Source organism: Ammospiza nelsoni, chromosome 27 (assembly GCF_027579445.1).
Source record: "Ammospiza nelsoni isolate bAmmNel1 chromosome 27, bAmmNel1.pri, whole genome shotgun sequence".
In the NCBI taxonomy this organism is placed as follows: domain Eukaryota; kingdom Metazoa; phylum Chordata; class Aves; order Passeriformes; family Passerellidae; genus Ammospiza; species Ammospiza nelsoni.
The window spans coordinates 4503487-4521816 of NC_080659.1; the positions used below are offsets into that span (position 1 = coordinate 4503487).

Here is an 18330-nt window from a genome sequence, read left to right on the forward strand (position 1 = left end):
CATCAGGACGGGGATTTGGGGTGGGGATGAAGGAGAGGGGTACAGGAGGAGAATTCAGGAATTGGGGGAATTCAGGAATGGGGAGATGCAGGAAGGGGATGAAGGGGAGGGGTTCAGGAGAGGAATTCAGGAACGGCGGGGATGCAGGAGGCAGGGGATATGGGATGGGGATAGGAGGGGAAATTCAGGAATAGGAGAATGTGAGATGGGGATGAAGGAGAGGGGTACAGGAAGGGAATTCAGGAGTTGGGGGATGCAGGAGGGGGATGTGGGGATGAAGGAGAGGGGATATAGGGGGGGAATTCAGGAATTGGGGATGCAGGGATGAAGGGGAGTGGTACACGAGGGGAATTCAGGAATTGGGGGATGCAGGAGGAAGAGGATGTGGGGTGGGGATGAAGGAGAGGGGTACGGGGGGAAATTCAGGAATGGGGGGATATGGAGTAGGGATGAAAGAGAGGGGAACAGGAGGGGAAATCAGAAATTGGGGGATGCCGGAGGAGGATGAAGGGGTGGGGATGCAGGAGGAGGGGTACAGGAGGGGAATTCAGGAATTTGGGGATACAGGAGGAGGAGGATGTGGGGATGAAGGGAAGGGATATGGGGGGGAATTCAGGAATTGGGGGATGTGGGGGTGAAGGAGAGGGGTACAAGAAGGGAATTCAGGGATTGGGGGATGCAGGAGGAGGGGGATGTGGGGATGAAGAGATGGGGTACAGGAAGGGAATTCAGGTATGGGGGGGATGCAGGAGGAAGGGGATGAAGGAGAGTGGTACAGGAGGGGAATTGAGTAATGGAGGGGGGCAGGGATGAAGAGGAGGGGGATTCAGGAATGGGGGGATGCAGGAGGAGGGAGATCCATGGAAAGCAGGATCCGTGAAGAGTGGAATGAATGAATCCACGCTGAGCTCCCAGGGCCTGGCACTGCCAAAGGTGCTGCTGGGGGGCACAGGGGGAGAGGGACCCCCAGCTCTGTGCCAGCCTCACGTCCCTCTGCCCTCCAGGGGAGCCACCTCGGTGGTGTTCAGCTGCCAGGAGAAGGGCACAGGAGCTCCCTACGCTGCCAAGATCCTGAAGAAAACGGTGAGAGGGGCTGGGGATGGGAAGGGGGGCATCAAGGAGCTGGGGAGAGGGTGCTGGTGTCTCTCCTCCCTTCCCCATTGGCACCAGGATGGGCATGGGGCTGGCACCGGGCATGGTTCCCACAATCTGGGGGTCCCACATGGACGAAAGTGATTTGGGGTGGGCTCTGGGACAGATATAAAATGTGCTGGGTGTGATGTGGGGAGCCAGAGCCAGGCCTGGCAGTGCAGGTGACACAAGATCTGCGTCACACAGTTCAAAAAAATCAATCGGTTTTTGTCGATTCCCAGATTGACAAGAAGATCGTGAGGACGGAGATCGGGGTCCTGCTGCGCCTCTCGCACCCCAACATCGTGAGTAGGGCCCTGGGGACACAGCTGCCACCTCCCTTTGGCTGCTGGGGGTGGGTTTGCACCCTTAATTCACTCTGGTGCTGCGGGAAGGGCTGGAATGTCCTTATCCTCATCCTGCCTTGGTGTAAAATGAAGGCGTCACCCCATGGAAAACTCTCCCTGCACCCCATGGAAAACCCTCCCTGCCTCACTCACAGCATCCAGGTGATGCCCCTCTCTCTGCCACATGAAATTCCTGCTCCTTTCAGCTCATTTGAGTTCTCAGCTATGATATCCAAAGCCAAGGACCCCCCTGTCCTCCCGCTTCCCACTCCCTGGTTTGAGATTTCCACCTCAATTTCCATCGAGGAGATCAAATGAACCCCACAGAAAATTGCTCGGCTGGAAAATATCCTGCCACAGAGATAAAAGGGAGGCCAGGGCTGCCGGGCTGGGGCTGTGTCCTGCTCACTCAGCACTCCAGGGATAACAGGAGCAGGGTTGGAGCTGATCTAATCCAGCAGAGCCCCTCTGGAATGCCAGGGGCCCCCCAAAAAAGGCTCGTTCCCAACTGCATGGTTCCTGTGGGGAAACTGCAAAAGGAGCTTGGAGAACACCTGAGTTAAGGAAATGAGACAGAAAAAACCACCTGGGAGCTGCTGTGGGGCTGAGGGGTGGGACAGGCCCTGCTGCTGTTGGGATTGTGGTCAGGACATTACTGGGACATTGCTGGGACATCACTGGGACATCATTGGACATTGTCAGGACATCAAAACCTTCACGCCAAGAGATGAAGCCAAGAGAAGTCCCAAAGATCCCAAAAACAGAGATAAAGAGGCCAGAGCGCTGCAGACAGGTTGTCCCTAAAACTCTCAGCCTGTCTTGGGGTGTTTCAGTGGTTTTGGGACTATTTGGTGCTTCAGCTTCTTCCATGGAGACATTTCCCCCATCCCAGCACATCTGGACAGACACAGGGATGGGAACCACACACCTGGAGCAGCCCAGGTGGATGGGAAGAGGCTTCTCTCAGGAACACCACAGAAAATCCAATTTTCACCCTCCCCTCTCCAGGCAGCTCCTCAGATCACAGAGGAGGATCCAACCCCGAGGTTTCCATGGGGTTCTGCTCATCCCCAAGTTCAAGAGATGTTTGAAGAGGAGCTGCTCTGCCCCATTATTGACAGCCAGCTTGGTGTGGGCCCATTTTGGGGTATTTCAGTGGTTTTTGGTGCTTCAGCTTCTTCCATGGAGACATTCCCCCCATCCCAGCACATGTGGACAGACACAGGGATGGGAATCACACACCTGGAGCAGCCCAGGTGGATGGGAAGAGGCTCCTCTCTGATGTGTTATGAGGAACACCACAGAAAATCCAATTTCCACCCTCCCCTCTCCTTAAAGCACAGAGGAGGATCCATCCTGTTGGAATATTTAAATCCCCGAGGTTTCCACGGGGTTCTGCTCATCCCCAGGTTCAAGAGATGTTTGAAGAGGAGCTGCTCTGCTCCATTATTTGCTGCTATCGTGCAGCACCGACCTCGGCAGAGGCTGATAATAGGATTGTAAACTTTTGAAGTTAATAGGAAAATTATAGAGCTCGGTGTATTATTATAATGCAATAAGCTGCCACATAGTGTCTCTCACCCCGCGGGGGATCAAGGCTTGTCACCCAGCCTGGGAAGGGAATGATTAAAGCCCCATGAAATTCGCAGTGTCACAAAAGTCTTAAGAAGCATGAAATTCTTGGGTTTCCATTAAAAAAAAAAAAAAAAAAAAAAAAAGGAAAAAAAAATTGCATTTGGACGTTGCTTTAAGAGAGAATTGTTAATTCCAGATGGGCTGTGGAGGCACAAAGGGAACTGAATCACAAAAAGTCAGGAGGAAAACAAGGGTTTGGTGCCTCTTCTGCTGCAGGACATTTCCAGAGCCTTGATCCCAGAGTGGCTGTGACCCCACAGGGTGTGTCTGGCTCTCCTTCATCCCATCCCAGGTGTGCAGGACCAGGATCCATCCAGGTGTGCAGGATCAGGATCCATCCAGGTGTGCAGGATCAGGATCCATCCCATGGGATGCAGCTGGAGTTACACCCCAGGGCTGGATGGAGGCTCTGAGGTGCCCACAGACCTCCAAAATTCCAATGCTCTCTGCCAAACAAGCTCAGAAATGAGAAGACAATCAAGGCTCTGCACATTCCCACATTCAGCTTTAATCCCTGTTAAGTGAGTGGGGCTGCTGCAAAAATATTTTTAAAAATTCAGGTGAAAACAAATCAAGAAAAATCAAACAAACAGAGGAAGGAAATGTTTGCTCTGAATAACCCTTTCCACCCTCCCTGGTGGTCAAAGTCTCCTCCCAGCACAGCATTCCTGCGTTGGCACTGTCACATTTTCTGGAAAAATCCCTTCAGCCAGGATTTCTTTTCTTGGGAAACTCAGAGAAAAAATGAAAACAATAATTTTCTGGTTGCTTCTCCTGCGTTTTGCTGCTTTGGAATGTGGTTGGAGATTGTTTATCCAACATGGGAATTGTTTTTATTTCATGACAATCACAGCCAGCTGTGTGGGACTCTGGAGAGTCACAGGTTTTTCTTTAGTATCTTGTTAAACTTTCTGTAAGTATCCTTTCTCTGTTCTTTAGTATAGTTTTAGTATAACATATTAATATAGAATATAATACCATAAAATAATAAATTAGCCTTCTAAGAACATGAAGTCAGATTCATAATTTCCTCCCCTTAATGGGGGACCCCAGAAAATACCACACTGCATCCCACATCCCATATCCCACACCCCACATTCCTAAATCCCTCCTGTCACCCTTCCCTTCCCTTCTTTCTTTTCTTTCTTTTCTTTTTTATTTTCCCTTACTTTATTTTTATTTATTGATTTATTCAGTTTTATTTATTTCCTCCATATGGTTATGATTTCTTTTATTATTTCATTTTTAATCCCTTTATTAATTAATTACTTTATTTATTTATAACATTGTGATTGTTTCTTTTATGATCACTTATTTATCCATTTTCCAGTTTTATTCATTTTATTTATTTATTTTCTCCATATGGGTATGATTTCTTTTATTATTTCATTTTTATCCTTTTATTTATTAATTACTTTATTTGTAACATTGTGGTTGTTTCTTTTATGATCTCCTTTTTATCCATTTTCCAGTTTGACTTATTTTTATTTATTTATTAATTTTATTTTATTTATTAACTTATGCATTTCCTCCATATGGGCACGATTTCTTTTATGATTTCATTTTTATCCCTTTATTTATTAATTACTTTATTCTTCTATAACATTGTGGTTGTTTCTTTTATGATCTCATTTTTGTCCATTTTCCAGTTTCATTTATTTTATTTATTTATTTATTTATTTCCTCCATAGGGATATTATTTCATTTATGATTTCATTTTTTATCCCTTAATCAATTAATTAATAACATTGTGATTGTTTATTATTTCATTTTTATCCGTTTTCCAGATCAATTTCTTTCATGATTTCATTTTCATCCCTTTATTTATTAATTCCTTCATTTATTTATTTATAACATTGCCATTGTTTCTTTTATTATTTCATTTTTATCCGTTTTCCCAGATCAAGCTGAAGGAGATTTTCGAGACGCCCTCGGAGATCGCGCTGGTGCTGGAGCTGGTGACGGGGGGAGAACTCTTTGACAGGTGAGGATCAGCTCCAGGGGATGGATCCTGGGAGGAGGAGGAGGAGGAGGAGGAGGATGGAGGGGGCTGAAGGCTCCGTGTGCCCACAGGATCGTGGAGAGGGGGTTCTACAGCGAGAGGGACGCGGCGCACGTGGTCAAGCAGATCCTGGAGGCTGTTTCGGTAATGGGGAGGGGCTGCAGCCAAATATCCCTGGGGAGAGGGGCCTGGAGATGACCCCATCCCAAATATCCCTGAGGAGAAGGGGCCTGGAGATGCCCCCATCCCAAATATCCCTGGGGAGAGGGGCCTGGAGATGCCCCCATCCCAAATATCCCTGGGGAGAAGGGCCTGGAGATGCCCCCATCCCAAATATCCCTGAGGAGAAATGCCTGGAGATGCCCCCATCCCAAATATCCCTGAGGAGAAATGCCTGGAGATGCCCCCATCCCAAATATCCCTGAGGAGAAGGGGCCTGGAGATGACCCCATCCCAAATATCCCTGAGGAGAAATGCCTGGAGATGCCCCCATCCCAAATATCCCTGGGGAGAGGGGCCTGGAGATGCCCCCATCCCAAATATCCCTGGGGAGAGGGGCCTGGAGATGACCCCATCCCAAATATCCCTGGGGAGAGGGGCCTGGAGATGACCCCATCCCAAATATCCCTGAGGAGAAGGGGCCTGGAGATGCCCCCATCCCAAATATCCCTGGGGAGAAATGCCTGGAGATGACCCCATCCCAAATATCCCTGGGGAGAAGGGCCTGGAGCTGCACTTTTAGCACTGATCCCAAATTTCCCTGAGAAATGCCTGGAGATTCTCCCCATCCCAAATATCCCCGGGGAGAAGTTCCTGGATCTGTCCCCAGCCCAAATATCCCTGTGGAGAGGCACCTGGAGCTGCACTGATCCCAAATATCCCTGAGGAGAAGCACCCAGAGCTGCAGTGATCCCAAATATCCCAGAGAAATTCCTGTAGATGCCCCCATCCCAAATATCCCTGAGGAGAAGCACCCAAAGCTGCTCCCATCCCAAATATCCCTGAGGAGAAGGGCCTGGAGGTGCCTCCATCCCAAATATCCCTGAGAAATGTCTGCAGCTGCCCCTATCCCAAATATCCCTGAGGAGAAGCACGCAGAGCTGCACTGATCCCAAATATCCCTGAGGAGAAGCATCCAGAGCTGCACTGATCCCAAATATGCCTGAGGAGAAGCATCCAGAGCTGCCCCCATCCCAAATATCCCTGAGGAGAAGGGCCTGGAGGTGCTCCCATCCCAAAAATCCCTGAAAAGAAGTCCTTGGAGCTGCCCACATCCCAAATATGCCTGAGGAGAAGCACCCAAAGCTGCTCCCATCCCAAATATCCCTGAGGAGAAGGGCCTGGAGCTGCACTGACCCTGAATATCCCTGAGAAAAAGTGCTTGGAGCTGCCCCCGTCCCAAATATCCCTGAGAAAAAGTGCTTGGAGCTGCCCCCATCCCAAATATCCCTGGGCAGAGGCACCCAGAGCTGCCCCCACCCCAAACACTTCATTTCTCCACTCACCCTTGCCCTTCCAAAGGCACCACTGGGAGAAGATGGATCTGCTCTTAGAGGTGATGGAGAGGAGGAAGGAGGAAGGTCAGGGCTGCTTTGCATCCCACAGTTTCCATGGCAACGGGAGGGTTTAAAAAACAGGAAATCCTGACTGGAAATGGATTTACCACAATGGTGGCTGTTCCTGAGCTGGCCCCGAGTTTGTGACAGGTCCCCAATCGCTGCTGTCACCTCCCAAATTCTGTCTGAGGCAATTCACTTCCTTTTCACACCCCACTTTTCCTTTTTTTGCAGTATTTGCACGAGAATGGGGTCGTGCACCGGGACCTGAAGCCAGAGAATCTGCTCTATGCTGACCTGTCCCCCGATGCACCCCTCAAAATCGGTGGGTTGGGGACCTGGCCAGGGGTCCTGGTATGAGAGGGGGTCCCAGTGCCCCTCCGTGATGGCACTGCCACTCCCTTGTGTCCCTGCAAGGTGACTTTGGGCTCTCCAAGATCGTGGATGAACAGGACACCATGAAAACCGTGTGTGGGACGCCGGGGTACTGCGGTGAGAGGGGAGTGGGACAGGAAAATTGGGGTGGGAGGGAGAGAGGGACATTGTGGGGACGGGAAAATTGGGGTGGGAGGGACATTTTGGGGACAGGAAAATTGGGCTGGGAGAGAGGGACATTGTGGAGACAGGAAAATTGGGGTGGGAAAGAGAGGGACATTGTGGAGACAGGAAAATTGGGCTGGGAGAGAGGGACATTGTGGAGACAGGAAAATTGGGGTGGGAGGGACATTTTGGGGACAGGAAAATTGGGGTGGGAGAGAGGGACATTGTGGAGACAGGAAAATTGGGGTGGGAAAGAGAGGGACATTTAGGGGAGAGGAAAATTGGGGTAGAACAGAGGGAGGGAAAATTGGGGTGGAAGGGAGAGGGAGGGACATTCTGGGAGAGGAAAATTGGGGTGGGAGGGATGAAGGATTATTGTGGGGACAGGAAAATTGGGGTGAGGGAGAGAGGGACATTTAGGGGAAAGGAAAATTGGGGTGGAAGGGATGGAGGGACATTGTGGGGAGAGGAAAATTGGGGTGGGAGAGAGAGAGGGATATTCTGGGGACAGGAAAATTGGGGTGGGAAAGAGGGAGGGACATTTTGAGGAGAGAGGAAGAGGGACATTTTGAGGAGAAGAAAATTGGGGTGGGAGAGAGGGAAGGACATTTTGGGGACAGGAAAATTGGGGTGGGAGGGAGGGAGGGACATCTTGGGAGAGGAAAATTGGGGTGGGAAAGAGGGAGGGAAAATTGGGGTGGAAGGGAGAGGGAGGGACATTCTGGGAGAGGAAAATTGGGGTGGGAGGGACATTCTGGGAGAGGAAAATTGGGGTGGGAGGGAAATTGTGGGGAGAGGGAAATTGGGGTGAGAAAGAGGGAGACACATTTTGGGGAGAGAGGGAGAGAGGGACATTGTGGGGAGAGGAAATTGGGGTGGGAGAGAGGAGGGACATTTGGGAGAGAGGAAAATTGGGGTAGGAGAGAGGGAGGGAAAATTGGGGTGGAAGGGAGAGGGAGGGACATTCCGGGGACAGGAAAATTGGGGTGGAAAAGAGAGAGAGATATTTTGGGGAGAGGGGGACATTTTGGGAAGAGGAAAATTGGGGTGGGAGGATGAGAGGGACATGGTGGGGACAGGAAAATTGGGGTGGGAGAGAGGGAGGGACATTTTGGGGACAGGAAAATTGGGCTGGGAGGGATGGAGGGACATTGTGGGGACAGGAAAATTGGGGTGGGAGAGAGAGAGGGATATTCTGGGGACAGGAAAATTGGGGGGGGAGGATGAGAGGGACATTGTGGGAGAGGAAAATTGGGGTGAGAGGGACATTTTGGGGACAGGAAAATTGGGATGGGAGGGAGAGACATTGTGGAAGAGGAAAATCGGGGTGGGAGGAACATTCCAGGGGGTTTTCCCCACCTGAGGCTGGGCACAGCTCAGTGCAGGAATAGCTGGGGCTGTGCCACATTTGGCTGGCACAGAGCCACATTTATCCCCTTTCCTCCACATTTATCCCTTCTTCTCCCCATTTATCCCAGTGCCCAGCAGGGTTTTCTCCACTGGGACCCCCTTAAGGATGTGTTTGACCCCCAAATTTTCCTTCCAGCCCCCGAAATCCTGCACGGGTGTCCCTATGGACCAGAGGTGGACATGTGGAGCGTGGGGGTCATCACCTACATCCTGTGAGTGTCACAGCCAGGGGACACAGCAGGGGGACTTTGTCCCCTCTGTCCCTGCTGGGGGGTGTTGAATTTGGAGGGTCCCCAGGAGGAAGGAGGAAATTAATTTGACTCTATGTTCTTAGAAGGAATATAATATAATATAATATAATATAATATAATATAATATAATATAATATAATATAATATAATATAATATAATATAATATAATATAATATAATATAATATAATATAATATAATATAATATAATATACACCATAATATATATTTATAATATAATATTGTATATACCATAATATATATTTATATTATATAGACTATAACATATTATTCTATTATAATATTCTAATTTTATTATAATTATAATGTATTAAAATCTTATTAATATATAATTTATAATAATAAAATGTGTATAATTAAATTAATATAAGTTTATAATTAAGCTTATAATTAAGATTAAGTTATAAATTATTATAATTTAATCATAACAATATTATAATTAATTATAATATTATAATGATATTATATGATATGATATTATATATATAATATATGTATATAATAATAGTGTATATACTGTTATATACTATTATATTATATACTATTATATACTATTATATTATATTATATACTATTATATACTTTTATATACTATACTATACTACACTATTATATTATATTATATTATATTATATTATATTATATTATATTATATTATATTATATTATATTATATTATATTAGTGTATATACTGTTATATACTATTATATTATATACTATTATATACTATTATATTATATACTATTATATACTTTTATATACTTTTATATACTATACTATACTACACTATTATATTATATTATATTATATTATATTATATTATATTATATTATATTATATTATATTATATTATATTATATTATATTATATTATATTATATTATATTATATTATATTATATTATATTATATTATATTATATTAATGAATACTACACTAAAACTATGCTAAAGAATAGAGAAAGGACACAGACAGAAATTTTAACAAGAACAATAACGAAAACCTGTGACTTTTGTCCAGTGTTCTGACACAGCTGGCTGTGATTGGTCATTAAGTAAAAGCAATTCACACGAAACCAATCAATAACTAATTGCTAAACAATCTCCAGCCACATTCCGGAGCAGCCAACCACAGGAGAAGCAATCAGACAATTGCTGGTTTCATTTTCTCTGAGGCTTCTCAGCTTCCCAGGAGAGGAAATCCTGGGTTAGGGATTTTCCAGAGGGTGTGACAGTGGCAGGGGGGTGGCAGGGTTTGTCCCACTGTGTCCCACGGCTCTGTCCCCCCAGGCTCTGTGGCTTCGAGCCCTTCTTTGACCCGCGGGGGGATCAGTACATGTACGGCCGCATCCTCACCTGCGACTACGAGTTCGTGTCTCCCTGGTGGGACGAGGTGTCCCCAAACGCCAAGGACTTGGTGAGTGAGGCACTGCTGGGCTTGGGAAACTGTAACATTTTTTATTTTATTTTATTTTATTTTATTTTATTTTATTTTATTTTATTTTATTTTATTTTATTTTATTTTATTTTATTTTATTTTATTTTATTTTATTTTTATCTTATTTATTTTGTTACTTTATTTTATTTTACATCATTTTACCCCTTCCCTTCCCTTCCCTTCCCTTCCCTTCCCTTCCCTTCCCTTCCCTTCCCTTCCCTTCCCTTCCCTTCCCTTCCCTTCCCTTCCCTTCCCTTCCCTTCCCTTCCCTTCCCTTTTCCCTTTTTCTTTTCCCTTACTTTATTTTTATTTCTTAATTTATTCAGTTTTATTTATTTCCTCCACATGTTTATGATTTCTTTTACGATTTCATTTTGATCCCTTTATTTATTCATTTCTGTATTTATTTATAACATTTTGATTGTTTATGTTATGATTTAATTTCTATCCATTTATTAATTTCTTTAATTTTATTTATTTATCTATCACATTTATTTATTTATTTATTTATTTATGGATTTATGTTTATGTATTTATGACAAGTTTTCATTTATTTACTACAAATTTTCATTTATTTATTTATCACTATTTTCATTATTGGTTTCACTTATTTTATGATTTTATTATTATCTATTTATTGCTTTTGTTTATATATTTTCATTTATTAACCACATATTTTTTATTTCTTGCATTTCATTATTTTATTTTCATGTATTTTCTGCATATATTTATCTAATTAAATTTATTTATTTCCCCCACATTTCTATGAATTATTTTTTCATGTGAATTTATTTATTTCTTTACTATTATGCACTCTTGCTTTCTTTAATTTCCTTTATTTATTCCTTATTTTTTATGATTGATTTTATGATTAATTTATTTCATTTATTAGTTTGATTTTTAAATATATTTATTAATTTATAATTGATTTTATGATTAATTTTATTTCTTTCTATTTCTATTTTCTATTTCTTTCCATTTTGCTTCTTATTTGTTTCTTTTTCTTTCTTTCGTTCTTTATTCCTTATTTTTGTTAATGATTTTATGATTAACTTTATTTCATTTTATTTATATTTTCTATTTCTTTCTATTTTATTTCCTTCCTTCCTTCCTTCCTTCCTTCCTTCCTTCCTTCCTTCCTTCCTTCCTTCCTTCTTTTTATTATTGATTTTATTATTAATTTTATTTCTTTCTATTTTATTTCTTATTCATTTTTCTTTATTTCTTCCTTCTTTTTATTATTGATTTTATGATTTATTATGACAAATTTTATGATTTATTACAATTATTTTGATTATTTATTTGATTTTATGAGTTATATGTTCCATATTAATTATAATCTCCCTTCTTTTACCGCGAATTACTACGAAATAACAAAAATCAGCGGTTTTGCTGCTTTCAGGTGAGGAAATTGATTGTTTTGGATCCCCAGAAGAGGCTGACGGTTCACCAGGCCCTGCAGCACCCCTGGGTCACTGGGAAAGCAGCAAAATTCGCTCACATGGACAGCACGCAGAGGAAACTGCAGGAATTCAACGCCAGGAGGAAACTGAAGGTGAGGAGGGGACACCTGAAAGGAAAGTTCATTTTCTGCCTCGAACAATTAATAGATTTCTAAAAGTGGCAGTGGATTAAAAAGTAAAAATGCCACCTCTCCAACAACACTAAACAAACCAACAGCCTATCAAATTCCTCTTCTTCCATAAACGAATGCAAAATTATAAGTTAGTTACAAAAAGGGTGTGGAAAAGTTTGTTACGGAAATGTATATAAACATCAAAAAACTTAGAAAATTTTAAAAAATCAAAGTGACAGACAACTGTCCCCATCCATGGCCTGGCAGGGCAGAATTGTGCCAACACCCACTTGGATCCCAAGGGACAGTTTGGAGCAGTGTCAGGGGATTTTTGGGATGGATTTTAGGGAAGGTTCCTCCCCCAAGGGTGCTGGGCATTGAATTTCCTCAACCTGAGGCTGCCAGAGCTGCAGGAGTTTGGGGTGGGATTGTAGGGGTGGGATTTTTGGGATGGGATGTTGGGGTGGGATTGTTGGGACATAGAATTGTGGGGATGTGGGATTTTTGGGACATGGAATTGTGGGGATGTGGTATTTTTGGGGTGGGATTGTGGGGATGGGATTTTTTTGGGATGGGATTGTGGGGGCCGGATTGTTGGTGATGGGATTTTTTGGGATAGGATTGTGGGGAATGGATTTTTGGGATATGGGATTGTTGGGGTGGGATTTTTGGGATGGGATTGTTGGGGTGGGATTGTGGGGATGGGATTGTTGGGGTGGGATTGTGGGGATGGGATTGTTGGGGTATGATTGGGATTGTGGGGGTGGGATTTTTTGTGATGGCATTGTGGGGGCCAGATTGTTGGGGGTGGGATTGTGGGGATGGGATTTTTGGGATAGGATTGTGGGGAATGGATTTTTGGGATATGGGATTGTGGAGGCAGGATTTTTGGGATGGGATTGTTGGGGTGGGATTTTTGGGATGGGGTGTTGGGGTGGGATTGTTGGGACATGGAATTGTGGGGATGTGGGATTTTTGGGACATGGAATTGTGGGGATGTGGTATTTTTGGGGTGGGATTGTGGGGATGGGATTTTTTGGGATGGGATTGTGGGGGCCGGATTGTTGGTGATGGGATTTTTGGGATAGGATTGTGGGGAATGGATTTTTGGGATATGGGATTGTTGGGGTGGGATTGTGGGGATGGGATTGTTGGGGTGGGATTGTGGGGATGGGATTGTTGGGGTATGATTGGGATTGTGGGGGTGGGATTTTTTGTGATGGCATTGTGGGGGCCAGATTGTTGGGGGTGGGATTGTGGGGATGGGATTTTTGGGATAGGATTGTGGGGAATGGATTTTTGGGATATGGGATTGTGGAGGCAGGATTTTTGGGATGGGATTGTTGGGGTGGGATTTTTGGGATGGGATGTTGGGGTGGGATTGTTGGGACATGGAATTGTGGGGATGTGGGATTTTTGGGACATGGAATTGTGGGGATGTGGTATTTTTGGGGTGGGATTGTGGGGATGGGATTTTTTGGGATGGGATTGTGGGGGCCGGATTGTTGGTGATGGGATTTTTTGGGATAGGATTGTGGGGAATGGATTTTTGGGATATGGGATTGTTGGGGTGGGATTTTTGGGATGGGATTGTTGGGGTGGGATTTTTGGGATGGGATTGTTGGGGTGGGATTGTGGGGATGGGATTGTTGGGGTATGATTGGGATTGTGGGGGTGGGATTTTTTGTGATGGCATTGTGGGGGCCAGATTGTTGGGGGTGGGATTGTGGGGATGGGATTTTTGGGATAGGATTGTGGGGAATGGATTTTTGGGATATGGGATTGTGGAGGCAGGATTTTTGGGATGGGATTGTTGGGGTGGGATTTTTGGGATGGGGTGTTGGGGTGGGATTGTTGGGACATGGAATTGTGGGGATGTGGGATTTTTGGGACATGGAATTGTGGGGATGTGGTATTTTTGGGGTGGGATTGTGGGGATGGGATTTTTTGGGATGGGATTGTGGGGGCCGGATTGTTGGTGATGGGATTTTTTGGGATAGGATTGTGGGGAATGGATTTTTGGGATATGGGATTGTTGGGGTGGGATTTTTGGGATGGGATTGTTGGGGTGGGATTTTTGGGATGGGATTGTTGGGGTGGGATTGTGGGGATGGGATTGTTGGGGTATGATTGGGATTGTGGGGGTGGGATTTTTTGTGATGGCATTGTGGGGGCCAGATTGTTGGGGGTGGGATTGTGGGGATGGGATTTTTGGGATAGGATTGTGGGGAATGGATTTTTGGGATATGGGATTGTGGAGGCAGGATTTTTGGGATGGGATTGTTGGGGTGGGATTTTTGGGATGGGGTGTTGGGGTGGGATTGTTGGGACATGGAATTGTGGGGATGTGGGATTTTTGGGACATGGAATTGTGGGGATGTGGTATTTTTGGGGTGGGATTGTGGGGATGGGATTTTTTTGGGATGGGATTGTGGGGGCCGGATTGTTGGTGATGGGATTTTTGGGATAGGATTGTGGGGAATGGATTTTTGGGATATGGGATTGTTGGGGTGGGATTTTTGGGATGGGATTGTTGGGGTGGGATTGTGGGGATGGGATTGTTGGGGTATGATTGGGATTGTGGAGGTGGGATTTTTTGTGATGGCATTGTGGGGGCCAGATTGTTGGGGGTGGGATTGTGGGGATGGGATTTTTGGGATAGGATTGTGGGGAATGGATTTTTGGGATATGGGATTGTGGAGGCAGGATTTTTGGGATGGGATTGTGGGTATGGGACTTTTTGGGGTGGGATTTTTGGGATATGGGATTGTGGGAGAGGGATTGTTGGGGTGGGATTGTGAGGGTGGGATGGTTGAGGTGGGATTGTTGGGGCATCCTGGGCCAGGCCAGGATTTGTGCTGGGTGATCCCCTCGCATCATTCCACAATTCCCTGATTCTCTGCCTCCATCCCAGGCTGCCATGAAGGCCGTGGTGGCCTCCAGCCGCTTGGGCAACCACAGTCACCACGACTGCTCCCGCAGCGGCCGCGGCCAGGGGGGACCCCGGGGCCTGGCCCAGCCCACGGGGAACGGCGGCCCCGGGGCCGGCACAGAGCTCAGAACGTTCCAGAGTGACCACCCTGCCGCGTTCCAGAGTGACCACCCCAATGCGGGCCCGGTGGCCACGTTCCAGAGTGATCATCCCACCAAGGGCCAAGTGGCCACGTTCCAGAGTGACCACCCTGCCACGTTCCAGAGTGACCACCCCAATGGGGCCCCAGTGGCTACATTCCAGAGTGACCACCCTGCGAAGGGCCCGGTGGCCACGTTCCAGAGTGACCACCCCACCAAAGGCCTGGTGGCCATGGCGCAGAGTGACCACCCCACCATGGCGCAGAGTGACCACCCTGCCACATTCCAGAGCGACCACCCCACCGTGGCCTCCATGGCCACGTTCCAGAGCGACCACCCTGCCAAGGACCTGGTGGCAACGTTTCAGAGTGACCACCCCAATGTGGGCCCGGTGGCTGCGTTCCAGAGTGACCATCCCACCACAGTCCAGAGTGACCACCCCACTGAGGGCCTGGTGGCCACATTCCAGAGCAACCACTCCACCATGGGCCCAATGTCCGTGTTCCAGAGTGACCAACCCACCGTGGGCCCGGTGGCCACGTTCCAGTGACAATCCCGCCACATTCCAGAGTGACCACCCCCCCCAAAGGCCTGGTGGCCACGTTCCAGAGTGACCACCCTGATGTGGGCCCAGTGGCTGTGCCAGGGCCTGCCTGTGACAGTTAATGGCCCTGCAGGTGACACCACCGAGCCTTGGCCACTGCTCTGGGCCATCCTCGTGTCCTGTCCTGGGCCATCCTCGTGTCCTGTCCTGCCAGCCCCCTCGCTGTCCCTGTGTCTGTCCCCACCACCTGAGGGGACACTGCAGTGACTTTTCTTCCCACTCTGCAGCAGTGGTTTGGGAGGATGCCAAAAATCGAGGCACAACCAGGATTCCTCCCACCTTTCCCTGCAAAGGCAGCGAGTTGTCTTTAAGGGGTTCCTGTAAATAATCCTGAAAATTGTTTTTTTTATTTTTCTGCTGTAGCTGTGACACATCCAGTGCTGTCACCAGCCCAGCTGTGGGGCTGCTGCTGTGTTAGGAGGGGTTTTAGGAGCTCCAAATATTCAATCCTCTCTGGAGAACAGCCCGTGCCAGTGCTCCCCTTGTCATTCCCCAGCCCTGGGTTGTGTTTTTTGGGTGTGTTCCCCACCTTCAGCCTTGCTGTGGATCCCTGCTGGTGGTGGTGGGGTCTGGGAATGCTGGTCCAGCCTCCCCTTGGTGTTCTAGGTCAGAATTGACACCATTTTAACACAGGAATTTGAATATTGTGAGATTTTGCCACATAACTGCTGTTCCCTGAGGGAGGCCGCTGCATTTATACTTTTTAATTTTTATTTTTTAATGAAAACAGCAGACAAACTTCTTGAAAATTAATTTTTTTTAAAAGGCAGGATAAAGAATAACCAAACCATTTACAAATTTTGATACAGAGCAAGTCGGCAAAAGCCATATTCCATGTGGGAATTGCAGGTTGAGCCCCAAGGCAGCAACCATCACGTGCACCCCCACATTTTGGGCTTAAAATGCTGTGTTCAGGGTAAAAATCCCACCAAATTTATACAGGAGGTTCACTCCCCCAGGATGGGGGTGCAGAATTGAGCAGCTGGGGTGGGGAGGGCAAAAAAACCCCCAAAATTGGATGTTTTGCCAAAGGTGGTGCAGCAGTGATGGACCTGAGGGTGACAGAGCAGGGGGAGGAAAATTGGATTTGGGGTTTTTTTTTCAGCACAAACAGAAATCAAAATAGCTCAGAGTGAGGATCCATCCTGGAGCTCAGGGGGGTTTGGGGAGCCAAAGACAGCAGAGAAATGGGGTGTTCAAGAGGGGTTTTGGCCAGAGCTGCACTTTTTGAACTTGAGCTGCTCTTTTGTGGGGAGCAGCTGCCCAGAGAGGTGTCCCAGGATGAAATGAAGCCTCTGATCCCGTGGGACTCTGCAGCACAGGGAATTTTCCCCCTTTTATTTTGCATTTTTGGCATTTTTCCCTCTCCTTTTCCTAACCCTGAGGGCTGAGCCTTGCAAGGTGCTCAGCTCCAGCTCTGTGTTGTGTCTCTGTGGGACCTGAACTCTGCCTTGGTGTCCCCCAAGCCAGGTTTTAAAGGACTATTTTCTATCCTTTGACATGAAATGCTGATTAATGACCAGGCTGGCACCCCCAGAGCCTGCAGAGCAGGGAGAGGCTGAGAAACAGCTGCAGAATTCCCAATAAAATGGGAATTACATTGACAAATCAATTACACAGAATATCTCCAGCAGTGGGATGAAGAAGGGAACTGCAAACCAAACCAGAACTGGAGTTTATTTATTATTATTGTTATTCCACAGGTATTTAAAGATGGGGGAAATGCACTCCTGGTGGGGAGGTGAATTTTGGTCTGTTTGCAGAGTGTGTTTGAGTGAGTGCTGCAGTGTGGTGGTGACCAAGTAGAGACAGTGAATAAAGCATCCAACCTCTGAGTGTGGGCTCTGTGTTTGCTGTTTTCCTTAAAAATCCAAAGATTTGGGGTGGAATGGGTTGGTGTTCTAAGCAGATAAGGAATTGAGTTTTTTAGGAAGTCGTAGTTCAACCAGTTTGTGAAAAAGTGGATATGATATGGCTCTACACAGATATTTATTATATGTATTTTGTTGCATTGATTAGCAGTGCTGTATTAACATTTTAATAGTGGGGTAAATGTAGTTTTGTAGTTAAAAGGTAATTTTTGTAGTTAAAATAGGAACTGTGTATGTGGGGTATTTTTTAAAGGAATGAGGTACTTGCACAGGACACCTCAATCTTTCAGAGAAAAAGAATTTATTGCCCCATTATCAGAAAAAATTAACTTATTCCTGCCTTGCTCAGCCATGAAGACACCTCAGGATTCAGAGGAAGAAGTTGACACTGACCAGACAGAATCCTGTGTTTGAATGGAATTTATGCATCATGTATGAGATATATGAATATGCAACATATTGTTTTTAAGGGTTAATCCTCTGTTAACTGTGTCTTTTTTCGGGCTTATTTTACCCAGAAAGAGCTACCCAGACATCCATAACTCTTTCTTCTTATTGTCTCATATTGTCCTAATCCAAATTGTCCAAATTATTATTACTCTTAATTATATTGCTATTTTTATAACCATTTCATTACTATTAAACTTTTAAAATTTTCAAAACAACTGATTGGCTGCTATCTGCTGTGAGTACCTCATTCCTTTCTTAAAAAAAAAATCCCACATACACAGTTTCTATTTTAACATTATGTTATAACCTAAAACTATATTTAACACACTACTTAAATAATTAATACAGCATAATTTAATACATAAATTAATACAGCATAACCCTAACATAACACGTATAATATTCACTTTAATATTTGCTAAAAGCCAAT

At 45.6% G+C, this 18330-nt stretch overlaps 1 protein-coding gene across 1 annotated transcript; it reads left to right on the forward strand.

Moving 5' to 3' along the window:
- The first annotated feature begins 884 nt into the window (after positions 1–884).
- Positions 885–15700, forward strand: LOC132084550 (calcium/calmodulin-dependent protein kinase type IV-like). Its single transcript, XM_059489732.1, has 10 exons — positions 885–1083; positions 1374–1436; positions 5015–5097; positions 5187–5259; positions 6906–6996; positions 7089–7163; positions 8758–8833; positions 10180–10306; positions 11730–11882; positions 14818–15700. Exons 1-10 carry the CDS (start codon positions 889–891, stop codon positions 15523–15525), a joined length of 1644 nt encoding a protein of 547 aa, XP_059345715.1. The 5' UTR covers positions 885–888; the 3' UTR covers positions 15526–15700.
- The last annotated feature ends 2630 nt before the right edge of the window (positions 15701–18330 follow it).